Genomic DNA, 21,097 nt, shown 5'->3' on the forward strand with positions numbered 1-21,097 from the left:
GTAAGGATGTTTTCTGCTACTGACGACCTAAGACAGGCACGATCTCTGCCATAAAACAAAAAAGGGGGAGATGTCCGGGACCGTCTCCGACCGGGAAAGTCCCTGCCATTACAAGAAGGCACTTGGCTCACTGCCAGCAAAATACGCTGCAAGTAAACAACGAACTTTCTGGTGAAGCCCGTCTAAAGGAGGACATAGTCATTGGCTGTTTCAAATTTAGTCAGCATAGTAACAAGACTCTCATTGGCTCTCCCCATTGCTTGGCCACTTATTGGTCACCCTGCTGCATATAAACTAAGGAAGTTGAGGAAATAAAGGAGAGATGAAGCATTAACACCGTACCAGGCTTCTTGTCGTCCTTGTGGGTCGAGGGCAAAAGTGTTCTGGCTGGAAAAGTCAGATTCAGGTTCTAGTCTCACTAGGAAGTGGGCAGGTGACAATGAACCCTCCTTCAGCCTCTCAGTAAAAGTGGAGCTCTTAGAAGATATTTAAGATCTTTTCAAATAGCCAAAGGAATATTGAAAAAGAAAAACAAAACTGGTGGCACCACAATTCCAGGCTTCAAGCTCTATTACAAAGCTGTAGTCATCAAGACAGTATGGTACTGGCACGAAAACAGATCAGTGGAATAGAATGGAGATCCCAGAAATGGACCCTGAACTGTATGGTCAACTAATCTTCAACAAAGCAGAAAAGAATGTCCAGTGGAAAAAAGACAGTCTCTTCAACAAATGGTGCTGGGAAAATCGGAGAGCCATATGCATAAGAATAACACTGGTGAACTCTGTACTAAGCAAATCATGCCTCAACCTAGAACATTCCTGCCTTTTGCTGCAGGAGTGCACACAGCTCAGATGGAGGAGAGTGGGGAGCGGGGAAGCACATCCCCAGCCAGGACTGAGAAACGAACATCTGAGGGCACGTGTCTGATGCAGCCAAAATGTCCTAACCTATTAGAGAGACTCTGACTTAAGCGTTTGTTAATCTTAATCCTTGCTAGCATCTGAGAAGGACGGGAAGTTAAGGTGATGCCCCTGGATCATAGGACAAGCCTTAAGAGAACGTATAAACCTCAGTTCCCCAGAGTGCATCAACCCTCCGCCACTTCCTTCCATTTTCTGTGAGCTAATCAGCCTTTTTTATACTCAACCTGACTGTAACCCAGACTTTGGGCATAATTACTCTCCACACTATTAAGGACTGGTATATTCCTTTACTCTTAAAACAAATGTAATTTAGAATACCCCAGTGCAAACTGTAGTCTCCTTCATTCACGGACACTCTCCTTCACCCCAGGGCTGTGCAAGTGTCCTGGGGTTTTATAACAATTTGTGTTTTTGAAGCCCTTAGTCATCCCAGGATGTGTGATCCACCCTCTCCTTGCCAATGGTTGTGCTTGGGAAGCCTCGGAGCACCCCACCCCAGACCAGCCTCACACAGAATGAGTGAGAGCAGGTTATAGCCCTCAGCCTTTGAGAAACCCCTGCCCCTCTCCCAGTGTTGGGGAGACTCTTCTCCCTTCTTCCTCCAACGCCACTAGACAAATGGACACTTCATTCCTTGATGACAGTGATCTTATGGGAGGAATTCTCTATCCTTGGGATTAATATATTTTTTTTCCTTCACAGTTGGCTTTCAAGGTCCTTGTGGACTCAGGAATTCTAACTGGGCTATCGAGTGCTGAGTAGTGACTCTTACTTCTCTTTGCATTCCTGCTGTTGAAATCTTGATAATCCGTGAGACAAGGATGTCTCTCTAAGGAGGGGACAAGTCCCTAGAAATGGAGCACTAACAGGAGAGGAACCCAGACATATTCAGAAAGTATCACTCCCCTTGCCTCACACACGGCATAGGTCTGCAGGCGGCTATAGGGCCCCCTCAGCATCTAAATACGGTCTCCCCACAGCCCTGCCAACCGTACCCAACCTGCTCTAGAGGAAATAACTCAGGAGTGGAGCGTCTTCTGCCAGGGGTGGTGGTTCCTTCACAGAGAAGAGAGGATCTCCCTAGAAGTCTGTGCACAGGCACAGAGCACAGAAAGAACTTTCCAGAAATGCTGAAGTGGACACGGTGGCAGAGGGTTGGCCATGGTGCCTGGGGTAATGATGTGGGGCCCCAGGGAGGAGTATGTTCCCTTGGTTGCTGTCCCCAGGACGGAAGCATGAAACATTAGCTGTTGTCTTCTGCAGTTCTTTTTAACGATCTTTACTGATGGCCAGGCTTCCATCCCAGGTCTGCTCCTGCCCTGTGTGCTGCCTTGTCTGGAGTAACGACTCCTGAGATCAAACCCTGGCCCCCTGCTCCCCAGCCGGGGAAGCTGCCAGGCCCCTCGAAACTTCGGTTCATTCATCTGGAACATGGGAGAAGGGCTGTTATGGTGCACAAAGGCCACCACCCAAAGCAGAGTGTTTGTGACTATGTCCCAGCTGTCCACTGGCTTCCAGAGCCCACAAGGAGGTGGAAGGGAGGTTGGCTGCATGTTTTTTCCATTTTGTTTTCATTTTATTTCATTTCATTCTTTAGAAAGTACACACTCTAAAGTTACTTGTTTGTTTTTTAATAATAAGAAAAAGGAACAGAAGAAGCTGCTGGAAGGATAGTGGCCATCATCCTCTGAGATCCTTGACCGCAGCTACTACTAAGTCGTTCAGGAAAACTCCAAGGGGAGGAGGCAAGTCAGGGCAATGGTGCATGATTGTCCCATCCCCAGGAGCACGACACGGGAAAGTGTGACCCTGCTGCTCACGAGCCAGGTAACTGGTTTGGTTCATTGTTCCTCTGGTAGTGAACCATTCACACTCTTCACCTTTACAACAAACCACTGCATTCCCTTTAGATTCTGGATAGGCCCAGGACATAGAGACTGAAGTTTTAAGATAATCATTTAAGTCATGTTTTCTGGCAAGTCTGATATGCCAGGACCATTTGGAGAGTAAAGCCACTGGAAGTCTCCAAAGTGGCTTTTGGCTTGGTTTTCTGAGAACGTGCAAGAGAAGAGCGGGAAGAACACCAGCTTCCCAGACGGAGCACGGATTAGCAGAGTTCACCGAGGCAAGGCCTGGACACAGCATTGCCTTCTGCTAATGGTCTGCCCCCACACGACCTATTTCAGTGCATCGTGTGCATTTGGGAGCTCAGCGGGCAGGGAAAGCCAGGGGCGAAGCCATGCTGATGGATGCTTGTTTGGTTGAGAGCCTCCAAGGTCACCTTAGTTCTTGATTCTCCATCGAAGTTCTTGCTCCATTTGAGCACAGAGCAACCATGAGGCTCCAGCTGAGAGTTGTGGTCTCGTGTTCTTAATCCCCTGTCCATCTCTGCTGGTCCTGTGACCTCACGTGCTCACATGCCCAGACCTCAAGGTCTTGTCACATGTTCCATTATTTTTCTGTGTTGTCTGATAATTCCATAATCTTCAGTGATAGATCTAAATGATGACCCCAACTAGGGTGTTCTGATGGTTTAAGGGCCCTCATAAATTCCAGAACATCTTTAGGAATAACAGTAGTAGCCACATGCGAGGGACTGTGTGCTCACCAAGGTATAACGTATCCTCTATGACCCTGACCATCCCCTCAGAAGTAGGCATCTTTTCCATCAGTCTTAAATATTTCCCAGTGCTCATTTCAGCACATACCCTCCCCAATGTCTATCACCCAGTTACCCCATCTGCCTGCCCCCTCCCCTGCAGCAACTCTCAGTTTGTTTCCTGAGATTAAGAGTCGCTTATGGTTTGTCTCCCTCTCTGGTTTCGTCTTGTTTCACTTTTTCCTTTCTTCCACTATGATCCTCTGCCTTGTTTCTCAAATTCCACACATCAGTAAGAACATATGATAACTGTCTTCCTCTGATTGACTTATTTCGCTTAGCATAACACCCTCTAGTTCCAACCACATCATTGCAAATGGCAAGATTTCCCTTTTTCATGTCTATATAATATTCCATTACAGATATATCCCCTTCTACTTTATCCATTCATCTGTCTATGGACATCTGGGCTCTTTCCTTAGTTTGGTTATTGTAAACATTGCTATATATAAAATTTTATCTGATATACATAAAAAAGGAAATCAATAGTTTAATTTCTTCTTTACTAGGCAATGAATTACATAGGAAGAAGCTCGAGACACTGTAGAGGTATTTTTGTTTTCCAGTAATTTCTCTGCTACTCTAAGTAAAGTCTTGGTATCCAGAATCACTTCAAGCCTGTCAAGTGGAGAAGAGCAGTCATCTTCAGTTCTCAGGCTAAACCATCCTTCTCCTTGGACTTTAAAAGAAACCCCAGAAGAGAGATTGACTGTGTGCCCAGCCCTACAGAGACTTGCCTCCATGTGTGGAAATCAGGACTCAGCTCTCAGCCATGCATAAAAGCCGTCTTAGTCTATTCTAGCTGCGATGACAGAATAGCAAAGATAGGGTTTCGTACACAACAGAAATGTATTTCTCACAGTTCTGGAGGCTGGATTTCCAAGATCAAGGCACCACTAAATTTCAGTGTCTCATGAGGGCCCTTTCCCACTTCATAGATGGCCATCTTCTCGCTGTGTCCTCGCTGTGACAAACCATAAGCGACTCTTCATCTCAGGAAACAAACTGAGAGTTGCTGGAGGGGAGGGGGGCAGGTAGATGGGGTAACTGGGTGATAGACATTGGGGAGGGTATGTGCTGAAATGAGCACTGGGAAATATTTAAGACTGATGGAAAAGATGCCTACTTCTGAGGGGATGGTGAGGGTCATAGAGGATACGTTATACCTTGGTGAGCACACAGTCCCTCGCATGTGGCTACTACTGTGATTCCTAATGATGTTCTGGAATTTATGAGGGCCATTAAGCCATCAGAACACCCTAGCTGGGGTCATAACTTAGATCTATAACTGAAGAAATCGCTGTGTCCTCACACAGCCAGAAGGGATAAGGAGCGCTCTAGACTCGAATCCTATCCCTATGGGCACCAAGCACCTCCCAAACACCCCATGCCCTGATCCTACTCTTGGGGGTTAGGATTTCAATACGTGAATTGGTGGGGGACACGAACCTTCAGTCTACAGCAAACAAGCCACGGTTCTTGGCTCTGGGTCCATCCCAATGCCTACAAGCCACCGCCATCTTTCTATCAGTTTGTATTCATGGAGAACTTTCCCAGAGCTGATGCAATGCTTCATGTGCATTCGCACAGCTTACCGTTCGGAACGAGTTTCTCCTTCCTGTTTCACAGAATAAGAAAACTGGAATCGAGAAGAGCGAGGTGAGCCTGAGGTCCTTGCGCAGGGAAGCTGGCGGTCTGTGCCAGAATCCGCACCCTCCTCTCGCGTGCCCTCTCTCACCTGATGGGAGAGCAGCCATGGGCTTCAGGTGACCTTGGGTGATGTCTGAGAGGCTGTGGGTTTTTTATAGGCCAGCCCGCTGCGTGCTAGCCAGCGAGTCAGGCTCCCCAAGAGAAACGTCATCACTTCCAGCCAGGATGGAGCCCAGGGTCCAGGGAGAAACTTCTCCTCTAGAAACCTGGCTCTTGTTCTTGGAGGAAATAATTTCTTCTGCCTATTGCATGGTGCCCACTAGCACTCAGGGCCCTGGGGGTGCACCCTGTCCCAAGGGGGGCTTGAGTCTTTGAAATACTACTGTGTTTTTTTTAAAGATTGTATTTTCCAGAGATATCCGTATCAATATCTCCAATTACATGTTTTGTTTGTTTGTTTCGTTCTATCAATTGACACTGTCACACCTTCCTTGAATGATGGGGTCTGTGTCCTCTCTTCTTGAACCTGGTGGGATCTGGTGACAGCCCCAGATACAGAACAGGGGAAGTCATGCGATGTGACTTACAAGACTGGAACTTAAACACACCACGTCCTCCCCCAGTTGCCAGGTGGATTCTTATTCAGAAATATTCAATCCCTCAACATCCCTGCGAGAGTGGGGGTGAGTCCATCTGGTTCGTCTGTGTGACTTGCTTTGTCCAGTGTAATAACATGAAAGGGACAGGGGCACCTGGGTGGCTCAGTCATTGGCAGTCATGGCGTCTGCCTTCGGCTCAGGTCATGATCCCCAGGTCCAGGGATCGAGCCCCGCATCGGGCTCCCTGTTCAGCGGGAAAAGCCTGCTTCTCCCTCTCCCACTCTCCCTGCTTGAGCTCCTTCTCTCGCTGTGTCTCTCTCTGTCAAATAAATGAATATAATCTAAAAAAAAAAAAAAAAAAAAGCAGAAGGAGCAGTGTGCCGGTTCTGAGCTGAGGCCTTAAGAGGCCACGTGTTGTCCGCTCACTCTGTTTAATTTCTGCTGTTGCCCTGCAAGGAGCCCACGGTGGCTAGCCCAGCGAGGAGGGGAGACACACGGAGCAGAGCCCACGGGCCCAGCAGGTCACAGAACCTCCCGCTGACGCATAGCCTGGTGAGAAACAGGGAGTGATGGTCGTTTTCAGGCCGAGTTTTGGTGTGTGGAGTTTTCCAGCCATAGTTAACTCCTGCAGGACTTCGGTAAGTTCTTGACCCACTGATGGGACCAGCCCTGGAAAGAGGCTGTGGTTGCACAGACAGACGCGATCTGAGCTCCCATGGTGAGCTTCACTTAGACCTGGGGGGAAGCAGAAAGGTCTCATCAACATCTCGCCCCATCAAGTTGTGAGTCCATCTGCATTGTGAAAGAGTGTGATCTGACCTGGGCTGACATCACCCAGGGAAGCTGTGAGGTTGGTGGTTTTATATGAGCAGCTGCAAATAGATAAATACTGTGGTACTCCTCAAACGAGGCACCTGCCAGCGGAATCAGAAAACTGGATTTTACCACAGCAGCAACCTATTGGCTCCATGGCCCTGGTGCATTGTTCATCAGAAAATTCTGCAAAATCTTGTCATGAAGCTTTCTCGTGGCTTCAAATAAAGCAAAGTGGCTGCTGGGAAAGCTGAAGGTCTATGTTTTGTCACGACTGCTTGTGCATTCCCGTGCAACCTCAGTGCCTCCTGTCCCTAAGTTCAAAGGAGAGCCCACGACTGCAGAGATGCAGAGACAGTCTCTCTGCATGAGACGACCGCAGTGCACACTGGTTCTGAGGAGATCCTCAAAGTAGCCACGAGGGTCTCAACGAAGATTTGGAGAGAAAGGAGACTTGTTACTGTTCTCAATCGAACGGCACTGCCGACCGTCTCGCATTCCCAGGCAGGCCGCATAAATGAGCCGTGGTCAGCACCGGGTCTGTGCGTGAGCCTCGTACAGAACACAGACAAGGGCAGCCGCCCTCCGTTTGACGTTGAAGTAGCTCCTGACATACGCCCATCTGGGGCACAAAGGGGAGTGCTGGAAACTTCTTATCTTCACCGAGGAAGACACGCAGACGGTGATGAGCACAGGAGGAAATGCTCATCATGACTAGCCGTTAGTGAAATGCAGGGTCAGCCAGGATGACACATCGTCCCACACCTACTAGATCGGGTAGAATAGAGTCGTGGCAGCACCTGATAAGGATGTGCATGGACTGGGTCCCTCAGCCTTGGATGGGGGACGGGAAGTGGTGCAGCCATTCTGGAATGTCATTTAGTGGTTTCTTTTCTCCGTTTTACTGAGATATCACTGAGCTATAACATTGTATTAAAGAGTATAACATAATGACTTCATATGTGTATAAACTGCAAAGTGATCATCACAATATCTTTATTTAACATCCCTCCCCTCGTGTAGTTACAATTATTTTTCCTTGCAATGGGGACTTCTAAGTGTTAATCTCTTAGCAATGTTCCAATGTACAACGTGGCATTGTTCACGCCAGTCACCATGCTGGATGTTATGTCCCCAGAACTTATTAACTTATTAACTGGAAGTTTGTACCTTTGTCCCCCCTGCCTCTGTATTCCCCTCCTTTATAAGCAGTTTCTTATAAAATCAAAACTTCAGGGGCGCCTGGGTGGCTTAATGGGTTAAAGCCTCTGCCTTCGGCTCAGGTCATGATCCCAGGGTCCTGGGATCAAGCCCTGAGTCCGGCTCTCTGCTGAGCTAGGAGCCTGTTTCCCTTCCTCTATCTCTGCTGCCTCTCTGCCCACTTATTTATTTGATCTCTGTCTGTCAAATAAATAAATAAAATCTTTTAAAAAATAAATAAAATCAAACCTTCAATGACCCTGTGACCCAGCAATGGCCATCTTTTCCCCTTTTCCATCACCCCCTCCTCCTCGGGAGTGTTTCTGGTGTTGCCCACCAGACCTGTCCCTGGGACCGACCTGAGACCTGCCCCTTCACCTACACTCTACAGAGATGATTTAAAACGAGCACCTGCCATAGCCCAGTAGAGCCAATGGAACCGTTCCAACACCGTCTGCAGGATCCTTCCCCTTTTCTGAGGATGCCGTCCTGAGAAGTGGATGAGTCTGTAATTGCCAAGAGTGAGTCTGAGAAGTCCGAGAGCAGAGCCCGGAGCCGGGAGCTAGAGAGGATGGGGGGAAGGATTGTGCACGGGGCGCGGTGACAGGCTCAGGGAGGTTTGTCCCACACCCACCAAGCTTCTGAGGGACTCCCGCTGTGCTTCGAGATCACCTGTCCTGTTTCACATGCAAACACAAGAACTTGTGTGAAAGCATGTTGAGTTAGGCTTCTGTCACCTGAAGCTGGGAGCATCACGTCTAATGGAGAGACCGGGACGTGGACATGGGGCATTAGAAGTAACAGTCTATGAAACGTGGCATTGGCTGAACTGGCAGAGGGCAGAGGCAGCCAGGGTGACTCTCTCCCACCCGAGTAAGCGAAGAAGCTGGCAGTGTGTGCTGTGGGGTCGTTGACCTGGAGCCCATCATACGGAGGGATACAGACAGTGCCTAACAAGGCTGGATGCCAGGAAACTTGGCAGGAAACCTTCAGAACGTGGGATGTGGTGGTTACTCCTTGCCGCCTGCACTAAGCTCCAGCAAGAATCGCACTTCCTTTTCAGAGAAGCTTCTCTTCCGTGCGTGCCAGCCCATCTGGAAACAGTAGGAAGAAAATAAAGCCTTGTTAAGAGACACCCTTTCTACACACAGTAATTGAAGGTGTCTCAGCTTCTGCTCATCCCCTTACCCGCAGGGGAGAGGCACTAAACTCTGTGCCCCAGGCTAATGCTGGAACGGCAGCTAAGGATGGAACAGAAGTTGAGATCGCAGGAGGAATCAACAGCTTTTCCTGTCAGGCTCCCTTTTCTTTCTCTTCGTAATATTCTTTACCTTTTGACCCTGCTACCCTTTTCTCCCACCCACAGCCCTTGTATCTGGTAATCATCCTGTGCTTTCTGTGTCTGTGTGCTTAGCTTAGTGTTTTGTCTCTTTGCTCAATTTTTGTTTTTGTTTTGCTTCCACACAGAGGAGAGATCATATGGTATTTGTCTTTCTCTGTCTGACTTATTTCACTTGGGATGGTGCCCTCAAGGTCCATCCATGTTGTCACAAATGGCAAAATGCCATTCTTTTTTATGGCTGAGTAATATTCCATTGTGTGTATATGCTACGTCGCTATGCATTCGTTCACTGATGGACACTTAGGTTGTTGCTATGTCTCGGCTTGTATAAGTAATGCTGCGATGAATATGTGGCACATAGATCATCCTTTTGAGTTTTGTTTCCACTTTCTGTGAGTAAATACCCAGAAGCAGGATTTCTGGATGTTATGGTTGTTCTGCATTTAATGAGCTGGAAACTCTGTACTCTTTTCCGTTGGGGCTGCACCAGTTTGCCTTCCCGCCACCAGTGCACAGCGGTGTCCTTCCCTCCACATCCTCACCAAGCTGTTCATTCCTTATCTTTTGATGGTGACATCCTACCTGGTGCGAGGTCACATCTCATGGCGATGTTTACTTTCCTTTCCTGATGATTAATGATAATGAGCATCTTTTTTATACTTGTCGACCATCTGTGTGTTTTCTTTGGAAAAATGTCTATTCACATCTTCTGGCTATTTTTAATTTATTTTATTTATTTATTTTTTTTTTGCTATTGAATCCCATGAGTTCTTTAATATTTTGGATTTTAAACCCTTATCAGATGCATGATTTGCAGATACTTTCTCCCAATCCATAGGTTGCCTTTTCATTTTGTTTCTTTGTATTGCAGAAGCTTTTTAGTTTGGTGGAACCCCACTTGCTTGTTTTTGCCTTTTTTGCTTTTCCTTTTGGTGTCAGATTCAAAAAACCACTGCCAAGACCTATGTCAAGGAGCTTATTGCCTCTATTTTTTCAAGGCATTTTATCCTTTCAGAAATAACAGTGGAATCTCTAACTCATTTGAGTTCATTCTTGCGTACGGTGTGAGACGGTGGTCTGGTTTCATTCTTTTCACGTAGCTGCCCAGTTTTCCCAGCACCATTTACTTAAGAGTCTGTTCTTCCCCTTTCGTATATTCTTACCCCTTTTGTTGTAAGTGATGTGACCATATACGCGTGAGTTTATTACTGGGCTTTCTATTCTGTTCCATCGATCTTTCTGTCCGTTTTTATACCAGTAAAAGGGACATTGGATTTCTCTGTATTATTTCTTACAATTGCATGTGACTCTATAATTTTCTCAAAAGAAAAAGATTAATGAAAAGCAAGCATTTATCTGTGTGTTGAGAAGCTAAACGGGAGCTGCTGTGTTGAACCAAAGCTTTTCTCAGCCACCAGCACCCACTTCCTCTGGTCTTGGTAGGAGCACTGTGGGTTCTTTTGGGAAACTTGTTTCTTCCCCATTGCATGGAGTCTTAATGGGGCTGTAATTAAGATGCTTTCCCTCCCCTAGACATGAGATGAAATATCGATAGACATTGTCTCCCAGGTTTTCGGAAGCAGAATGATGCAAGGATGAAAGAAACAGTGTGAATTCTTCCTTCCAGCAACAGAGCCCTGACAATATTGCCTAATAGTTCCTGCTGCTGAGACCCCAGATTTGCCCAAGATTCCAGTTGTTTCGGTCCTGATTTCTGTTTCTTTCTTCAACATTGCTATCAACTCTGTCTACATCCCGATGTCTTTGCCAAAATTCTATTTTTAAGAAAATGATTTCAATTGCTTTGGGCTACCTATCACTTGCTCTTCGAGGAGATCTTACAACCGACTGCTTGAGCCGTTAATTACTCAGGTTTTACATCGAGTCAGTTTTCTTAATCTTTGCATCGACTAAATTGGAATTCCACAACTCCAAATTTCATCTTTGGGAAGGGCAGCAAGTGTTCAAGATTCTCTCAGGTAGAAGTTACTGTGAAAGGAAATGCAGTGATATATTGAAAGCATTTAGCAATCCCTAACGTACTGCAAGTTGTTGACAAAGATGACCACGGTGACGATGATGATGGTGATGATGGTTTCCTGACTTCTAGAATATCTGAATCAAACGTTGCAAGTAACTTGCTCTTGTTGCTGAGAAAGTGGAATGGTTAATAGTAGCTGATATATTTGTAATTTTCTGGTCATTTGAATGCAGATAACAACGGTATTAACCATGTTATAAGCATTTTTTCTACTAAAAAATTTAAAACATTCACTGCACTTGCTTGAACATTTATTTATTATGAAATTTTTTGTTCAATACAGCGTGGAAGGAAAATTCATCTGCCTTGGATGGATCATCACAGTGTATTAGTTAGAAAAAGACACCGGAAGAGATGTAAACATTAATGTGGCTATTTCAGCTCCATTTACTCACTTTTAATGTGACCAAAATCAGAGCCACTTTATGCATGGATGTACTTTGCATAATAGGAGAAATTTCAAAATCGAAAGCAGTTGGAAGTCATCTGGCTCTGCTGCCTGTACTTTTCGTGCATCACGTGACCTTATTCATTAATCAAACACCCGTGACCCCGTCATTGAGATAATGGGTTCCGTGGTGTAGTAGACATGAACATGAGTTTGAGGAGCTCAGCCCGGCAAGGTTAACAAAAAATTATAAATCACAAGAAATTACAATATAAAACAGGCACCCTGATAGCTTGAAGGTCCAGAAGCTGTGGAAACAAGGAAACTGAGGAAACCCATTTACTGGCTTTTCATAGGGACTGGAGGCAAGAGCACGATCTCACCAGGCATTTCAAGAGGTGGAATGGGAAGGAAGGACATTGCAGGTGGGAGGCACTGCTTGGTCAAGGCACTGAGGCACAGGATTGCTGCTCAGGGCAACAGCAGGTCATGGCTTGTCTGGGGTGCACTGCTCCTGGCCGGGAGTGAGAGGCAAGGCTGGAAATGCTCTTCAGGACCTGTAGTGAGAATGTTGGGACAAAAAGATTCTGATGGTAGTGATGGTGCTCCTTCAGAACGGGACACTAGAGAGTGTAAGTGTGGCTCAATCATTAAGCGTCTACCTGCAGCTCAGGTTGTGATCCCAGGATCCTGGGATCAAGCCCCTCATCGAGCTCCCTGCTCAGTGGGGAGTCTGCTTCTCCCTCTTCCCCTGCCTGTGTTCCCTCTCCTGCTCTCTCTCTCTCTCCCTCTGCCAAATAAATAAAATCTTTAAAAAACAAAACAAAACAAAGAGTGGGAGAAAAGGACAACAAGCTCAGCGCTAACCCTGTGAAGGACTAAGTAGCAAACACTCACGGACAATTAACCAGGAAACAATTGTTAGGGCTTCACACCACACGAAATAAAACACTTCCTGCCTCTATCGCGTGAGGGTGGCGGGACGTTGCCTGCTCGTGTAACGTCACTGTGAACATCTCTTAGACTTCCTGTTAAATGGCCTGGAAATGATTTTTTTCTTCTATTAATGGATCATTCTGGTGCTACCCAGAAGATATGAAATATTTGGAAATTATAATGAATGTGATAGAAAATTTAAAAGTATGAAAAAAAAATTTTAAGGATTGTATTCATTTATTTGACTGAGAGGGAGAGAACAAGCAGTGGGAGCAGCAGAGGGAGAAGCAGACTTTTTGCTGAGCAGAGCCCGTTGCAGGACCCGATCCTGGGACCCAGAGATCATGACCTGAGCTGAAGGCAGACGCTTCTACGACTCAGCCTCCCAGGCGCCCCAAAAGTGTGAGTTTTAGAAGACTCGTAGCCCCATAATTTGGATACTGAACCAGATGGCTGCCCTCAATAAGTGGCTCACTGAAGTAATGAATTTTTAAAGATAGATTCCCCTAGATGCATAAACACATTTTAAATCCGTAAAAGCAAGCACGTTGTATGAAATGACTGACATAGTTTAGTAGAAGCGAGATCCCTCACATGGAGACACAGGCTTTCCAAACACAAAAGTCAAATACAGAAGAAAATAACCTCGCTTTTCCCCCAAAGGAAAGTCAGTTCTTTTGTCTCCCCCTCTCTTGCTCCTTCCCAGCAGAAGCCTTCCTGGCTTAGATTAGATGTTCTAATACTTCTTTAGACACACCGACTAAGTAGAATGTGATATTATCTCTAAGGATCTAATAAAAAATTTATTGTTTTACAAATAAAACGTGAGATCAGTGACTAATGGTTCTCCCTCGGCTTTAAAGATGGAAGAATGGTATTAAATCCTGTGTCAGCTGAGTGCTTTAGGATAATGTACAGAAGAAGAAAGCAAGTTCCGGGCAGGTGAACAGGCTTCCCAGCAGCTCATCCTGAGTTGGGGCTGCTCTGTCTGCTGGACTGCTGTCCCTGTGGCTTTGGATGAACCCAGTCTGCAGGTGCCGGGACACGGAGAAGCCGGAGGCCAGGTTTTCCTTTCCCAGCTGCACGTCAGAGGGAGACCTGCTGTCGCTCCTTTTTCCCACCGAGTCAAGGAGCGCAGATGTTAATAGTCTTCTTGGGGGCACAGCTCAAGGGCCAGTAAAAAGATTCTTGGCTACTTTCTACAGATTTGTCTTTTAAGAGAAAAGGCAGGAATCTGCTCAATATCCTGATACAGATTTCTGGGTGTTTTTTTTTACAATGTAACTTTTTTTGTCTTGATCTCAAAATTTATCCTGACAAAGTTTCTGTTGACGTAGAATTTTGCATAGGGTAAAATGGATAGGTCTTCTGTATATAGGTGGGTAAGTTTTGACGAACGTAGGCACCTGCGGAACTAGCCCCCAGATCAAGATACAGAATTTCCCAACTTTCTAATACATTTTCTTATGCCTCCTTCCAGCTCATAATTCCCCTGCAAGACCACTGTTCTGATATCTGTCATCACAGATTAGATTTGCCTTTTGAACTTTATATAATACAATTAATTATATGTACTTTTTAATATGTACCTTCTTTTGCTTGACATGGTGTTTTTAATGATGTTGGAGCAGAGGGAGAGGGAGAGAGAGGGCTCCACACCCAGTGTGCAGTCCGACGTGGGGCTTGATCTCACAGCCTGAGATCGTGACAGGAGCCGAAATCATGAGTTGAACACTTAACTGACTGAGCCACCCAGGCAACTCCTGACGTAGTGTTTTTCAGAATCATCTCTGTTGGGTTGCCTGGTGGTTGAGTCGTTTGGGCCGTTTCTTTCGGTTCGGGTCATGATCACGGGGTCCTGGGACCGAGCCCTGAGTCAGGCTCTCCGCTGAGCAGGGAGCCTGCTTCTTCCTCTCCCTCTCTGTCTCTCTCATAGAATAAATCTTAAAGGTGGAAATAAATCTCAGTAAATCTTAAATAAATCTTAAAAGGATCATCTGTGTTGGTGCACACAGAGAAAGCTTGTTCCTTTCAATCGTCAAGTGTGAACATAATACAGGGTGTTCGTTCATTCTCCTGTTTTTTCCCGCTGGAAGTTACGATGCGTAAAAGGACATGCTCACGTGGGTAGAAACCTGACCCTAGAAATGCTGAGTTAGTGTCGGGTGTGCAGTTCCTGTTATAAGAAGCCGCGGAGCCCTGCAGGAGTGGCTTACTGTTTGCACCCGCACCGAGAGCAGCGGAGAGTTCCCACGACTCCACCTGCTCACGCACACAGGTGTTGCCCCTCGTCACTTTCATCCATGCTGCTGGGTATAAAACATCATATCGCTGTTACCCCGACAGCTTTTAGAGAAACATCAGCTGCCTTAGCACCTCCTTAATTGTGATAGGCAAAATAAGCTATCTGTAGTTGAAAATGTGATATTCCTCTAGCATAACGGGTCAAACGTGAGACAATATTTTAGGTACTGTGGACATAGTCCTAGGATATGTGTGTCCCTTGTATATCAATTTGGGAGCATGATTTAAGAATGTTAACTAGAGGGGTACCTGGGTGGCTCAGTGGGTTAAGCTTCTGCCTTTGGCTCAGGTCATGGTCTCAGGGTCCTGGAATGAAGCTCCGCATCAGGTTCTCTGATAAGCAGGGAGCCTGCTTCCCCCTCTCGCTCTCTGCTTGCCTCTCTGCCTACTTGTGATCTCTCTCTGTCATAAATAAATAAAATCTTTAAAAAAAAAAAAAAGAGTGTTAACTAGATGTAGCTTGGCTTTTTAACATATAGCCTTACTTACCTATACTTTAGGGTTCATTTCATTATGTGGTTACCTGGCTCCCAGGAAGTAAAGAAATAAGTAGGAGGCCCATGTAACAATAAATATGAATAAATATTTTCTGAATTAAGTGAGACCTTTGGAAGGATTTTCCCTTTGACCTCACAAGAAAGCAGTATGGAGTGAGCTCTACTCTATGCTAATGCATGACCTGTGTTAGCTCATTCAGTCTCACAAGCATCCTCTGAGGAAAATCAAATCACTGCCCCACATTCTGCACAAGGAAACTGAGTCTAGGGGTGCTGCAAAGCCTGCCTCGGTGGGGGGCTAGCCGAGAGGGGCAGAATTCTCATGCCGGCCCCGCCCTGACTCCCGGCCCCTGTATGGGACCCCTTTCTCCCCTGCCCTCCCCGAGCAGAGCAGAGAAGGGCTGGAGATGTGTGGAGGCTCACTAGGGAGCCTCACGGACGGAGGTCCAGAGAAGGAGGCTGTGACCCACTGTCTAGACGCGTGGAATCGTGTTCCTAAGAAGAGCAAACTGGTCATCAGAGGGAAAATTCATGCTCTGCTGATGAACGCTTTTTTTTTTCCCAGTTTAGAAGAGCTGTTTTTCTAAAACATTTAAATTTAAATCTCGAGAAAAGCACATTGGACACTGAGAAACACAATCATCCATGAGGCAGAGAGTGGGGAGGAAAAAGCAGTTTCTACCTTCCGTCTTTCTTCCCTTTGTTAAACCATATTTTTCTGGAAGTAAATCATTTCTGTTGGTTTTGAGAAAGGCTTGGGAGGGAGGAAGAATCCCCGTGGGGGCAGTCAGGACAGGAACATTCCAAAACACCACACCTTCCCTGGACACTCTTCCCATCAGTCCCTTTGCTGGAAAGCACTTGAGCCTTGCCCAGGGCATCCCCTGTTTGGACAATAGCCCATTGTCTCCAGATTCTTCCAAAAACCAGAGGCAGCCCCTCCTGAAACAGTGATAACAACTATCCCCCGAGGGCTCTACTTCCTCCAGCTGCCCCTTTGCTTGGCATAAACAGGAACAGTAAGACTAGATTATCCTGTTCTCAGCCCTCAGGGAGATTTTAAGCAAAGACTAGAGGATAGGCAGGGTGATGCTGGAAACCCACTTGGGGCTCCCTGTGAGCCTCCTTTTGTGAACCACCTGCCAACACATAAATTCCTGTTATTTAGTTGATCGGGGTCCCTAGGAAGGTGCTGGATCCCCTTCTACAGGGCTTTCCCGAGTCCTCTCACTTGACTTTCCCGGGTCCCCTGAGGCAGGCACAATCTCCCCTGGGACAAGTAGGGACCCAACTATCACATGCCCCAAGGCTCCCCCAGCTCCAGGGCACAGAGACCCCGCCCACAGGCTGGCTCAGCCAATTGCTGTGCAGGCAGGTGCCAGGGGCAGGACCAGCAGGGCCAAATCCCAGGCTTAAATGGACAGTCTCCTACCCATCAGCAGGCGTACTGGACACCTCGGACCTGCACCTCTGACTGCACCTGCCCCAGGTGAGATCCCAGCCTGGACCCGAAGGGAAGGGCTACCCCTAAAACATGGGGAGGTGGGTACCAGCCTTGGGGGCCAGGGGTTTAGGGCTCCGGGGAGGCACTCTTCCAGGGCCTGGTCCCACTAGGCATGGCAGCTTGACCCCTACACCCCAGACTCAGGGCTTGTCACTCCCTGTATTGCCATCTACATGCTCTGGAAGCAGCAGGTGGGTTGCGGGTTGCAGGGCAGGGAACAGGCCAGCAGGCCCCCTGCACGCGCCACCTCTCCACAGCCCCGTGGAAACACTTGGGAGGATTAACGCAATGTCTTTACTGTACCAGAGTGGCTCTAACATCTCAGAATAAAGGATGGCTCTTTAGATGATTTGGTCTAATCCAAAACTCATTTCATTTCCCTTCCTAGGTTTTGAAACATGCATCCTTCTCTCTACTTAGCTGCCCTTTGCCTGGGAATAGCCTCAGCTGCTCCACAACCCAATCAGAGCTTAGATGCACGCTGGTCCCAGTGGAAGGCAGACCACAAGAGACTATATAACAAGGTTGGTAACATCTGAGCTGTCCACTGAGACCCCAGGGAAAGTTCCATGCTGGTGGGAGTCCACAGTGGAGAGTAGCTTCTGGAGGCCACTGGTACCCAGGCAGGAAGTAGAGTATTGTGACTGTGCACGATGGGAACAGATATCCTGCTGTGTGGTTGCTGGAGAGCAGCTCCTGGAGCACCAGCCCAACCACAGTCAAGGTCTCTCCTCCCCGCTGTGAGCACATCCACTTGGTGCAGGTGAGCTGGGCTTAGAAAGAAATCAACAGGATGGGTTTATGTCTGTCTCCAGGATGAAGAAACGCGGAGGAGAACAGTGTGGGAGATGAATCTGAAAGTGATTGAACAGCACAACCAGGAGTACAGCCAAGGGAAACACAGCTTCACGATGGCAATGAATGACTTTGGTGACCTGGTGAGTGCAGCTGGAGTTGCTGAATGTTTTGTGCTTCCTCTAAGGGTTTTTTCCAAAAAATCTCATGCTTGTAAACATTCTATTTCCTTTTCCTTGAAGACCAGTGAAGAATTCCAACAGGTGTTGAGTGACATTAAAATCCAGAAGCAAGAGGAACAGAACGTGTTCCAAGCACCTCTCTTTGCAGAGATCCCCTCGTCCGTGGACTGGAGAGAGAAAGGCTACGTGACCCCTGTGAAGGAACAGGTGAGACAGTACTCAGCTGCTCCCTTTCCAAGAGCAAAGCCAAGAGGAACCAGTGCCCTCGTGATGGAAGTTGAGAAACCGTATACAGTTTGTTATGCTTTGGAAGAGTTTTCAGATGTAAGGGCTGTTGTCAAGTCTTGCTATTAACTTTGTAGAGTAAGAGCTGTATCATTTTGTTTTCAGGGTCCGTGTCAATCTTGTTGGGCTTTTAGTGCAGCTGGTGCCCTTGAAGGACAGATGTTCCGGAAAACAGGCAAACTTGTGTCACTGAGCAAGCAGAACCTCGTAGACTGCTCTTGGTCTCAAGGCAATGAGGGCTGCCGCGGTGGCATGATACATTTTGCCTTCCAATATATTATGGACAACGGAGGCTTGGAATCCGAGGAATCCTACCCGTATCTTGCAAGGGTAAACAGACGTCCTTATCTTTTATCAAGTTGAGTATATTCAGTAAAACAAAGCCTATATTTCAAATTCTCATTTTAGACTGTAGACTCTGTATCTGTACATGGTCAGAACAGATTAAAATCTGTTAGCCTGGTACAGTTCTCCACCTAGAGGGTTACCATACTGGTGTTCCCACTTCTCAGCCACACAGCAATACAAATATCGTTCTAAATACAGTACAGATCTCCAGAGTGAAAAATCTATGCACAAGTAGACCAAAGAGTGGTAGACTCTTAAATAGATATTAAATAGATATTGCCTCATTTCTCAATTTCAAAACAAGCAATCATATTTTGCCTCTTGAGATGTTTTATAACACACTCGACTTGGACATCATTCAGCTGCAAACTGTCTTGAGCTCGTGTTCCCCAGGAGGTGGATGGTATTAATCAAGTCCCTTCCCCTTTACCTTTGAAAGAATGACTACTGCAGATACAGGCCTGAGAAATCTGCCGCCAATATGACTACCTTCTTGCACGTCTTAAATGAGGAGGATGGTCTTATGACCACAGTGGCAACTGTGGGGCCCGTCTCTGCTGCTGTAGACTCAAGCCTGTATTCCTTCCAGTTCTATAAATCAGGTGAGCATTTGTCTATATAGAAAATTGGCCAGAAAATACAGGTAACCAGCATGACATACAATAAGATGAGCTCTTTTGTATGTGGGACTCAGAAGGGTATGGATTTAGCATGGTGGCTCATTCTGTATATGTAGTCCTTGTGCTTGTTGTCACCATTTGACATGACTTGACCCATATCCCCAGGCTTTTAAGCACTTCATAAATATATTTAATTTCTAAAAATATTTTATTTATTTATTTATTTGGCAGACAGATCACAAGCAGGCAGAGAGGCAGGAAGACCGGCGTGCGGGGGGGCGGGGAGCAGGTCCCTGCTGAGTAGAGATCCTGACGTGGGGCTCGATCTCAGGACCCTGGGATCATAACCTGAGCCAAAGGCAGAGGCTTTAACCCAGTGAGCCACCCAAGAACCCCTATAAATATATTTAAAGGGCTACATAACTTGACTGGTATAGTTTACTTCACTTTTTTCCAATGTTTGGACCTTGAAATTTTCCAAGGAATTTTACTACTGAAATAGACACTGGAAAGAAGCCCTTGATTCAAGTAATTTTCTGTTCTCTGCTGCTTCTTCAGCTGACATCATATGGTAGAATGACCAAGTTTCAACAAGTGCTCTTTTACGCCTCTTCACTGTTCTTTACAAAAGAGACTGTGACAACATATATTTCTGGTAGTACTAGATGATGTCCTAAATCCCTAGCCTAGCTAAACGAAAAGATCTGATTTCTAAATCTTATCTCTATAGATATCACAACCGGATTTTGAGATGCCGCCCTTGCTGTGGTCACTAGGTTGTTGTCACATGTTATCATGTCACTTGTGTGTTCCCGCTCAGCACTGAATCTCTCTTCTCCAGGCATTTACTATGATCCAAGCTGCAGCAATACACGCCTGAATCACGGCGTTCTGGTGGTTGGCTATGGCTTTGAAGGAGAAGAATCGGAGGACAAAAAATACTGGATTGTCAAGAACAGGTATAAAGAGCCAAGAACACCTACCTTGGAAATTGAAAAGGGAATTCTTTCTAGAAGCAGTGTTTGGAGGCAGATCCTCAAACCCTTGAGCACGCTTCTGAAATCCCTGATGTGTTTATGCCATTAAGGGGGAAGGGACATACTCATGTGATGACGGCAGTAGCTTGCTAGGTCCTGCCATGGTTTTGCTACCATTGCGTTTCTCAACTTGAAAATTTTCTCATTTCTGAAATGCATCTGGCCCCAAGAGCTTCTTTTTTCTGTGTTTCCATTCGTCGTCTGCGAAAGGTCTGGGGACGGAATTCTGTGCTGGGTTAGAACTCAAGCAGGAACAGGAACGGACTCTCCGGATTCTTCCTGAATCTGTCCTGGCCTCTGGTGCCCTGCTCAGGGTCGGGTGTGATGGTTCATGACGGGAAATGTGGTTGATTGTTTGTAATAAATGGCAAACCCTGTCTTCTTTCAGCTGGGGTACAAACTGGGGCATGGAGGGCTACATGCTGTTGGCCAAGGACCGGGACAACCACTGTGGAATCGCCTCCATGGCCAGCTTTCCTGTCGTGTGAGATGAGGGTGTACAGAAGGCCTTGACTGGGAACCGAATATCGAGAAGATGAATTTTGTTTGAACGCCGACCACATCTTATGATACGGGATAAAACACATGAACCATTGAAGACCCAAGTTGGGATTTGACTGTGTGGATTTTATATGAGGAATGTTACCACTTCGCTCGTTACTGATGTAAAAGCCTTTGTATGACAGACTTGTCTAATAACTTTTGGATTTTCATTTTTTAAAAAAATGTATGAAGTTTAATTTTTAATAAAAAACTTCAAAGTAGAAGGGAGGTAAAATGTTACTACTTTAACTCTTATAGAGTCCAAATGTGACTGGGCTCTAGGATATCCCTGGATAGGCCAGTGGTCCCTGGGAGAATACTGGGTGGTCCCATTGTTTTGAGTATAAATGATTGTTACATCTGTAACATTGTTACAATGTCACATTAGTTTCAGGTGCAAAACCCAATAATTTGCCAACCCTGTACAG

The 21,097-nt window shown here is 46.4% G+C and overlaps 1 protein-coding gene across 1 annotated transcript; it reads left to right on the forward strand.

The window, feature by feature from the left end:
* Window positions 1–17,678: 17,678 nt before the first annotated feature.
* LOC309847280 (procathepsin L-like) lies at window positions 17,679–20,833 on the forward strand. The gene is made up of 6 exons (XM_082697232.1): window positions 17,679–17,797; window positions 17,897–18,043; window positions 18,227–18,451; window positions 18,909–19,071; window positions 19,931–20,048; window positions 20,515–20,833. Exons 1-6 carry the CDS (start codon window positions 17,708–17,710, stop codon window positions 20,612–20,614), a joined length of 843 nt encoding a protein of 280 aa, XP_082553358.1. The 5' UTR covers window positions 17,679–17,707; the 3' UTR covers window positions 20,615–20,833.
* Window positions 20,834–21,097: the final 264 nt, after the last annotated feature.

Source organism: Mustela nivalis (genome assembly GCF_964662115.1).
Source record: "Mustela nivalis genome assembly, chromosome: 13".
Taxonomy (NCBI): Eukaryota; Metazoa; Chordata; class Mammalia; order Carnivora; family Mustelidae; genus Mustela; species Mustela nivalis.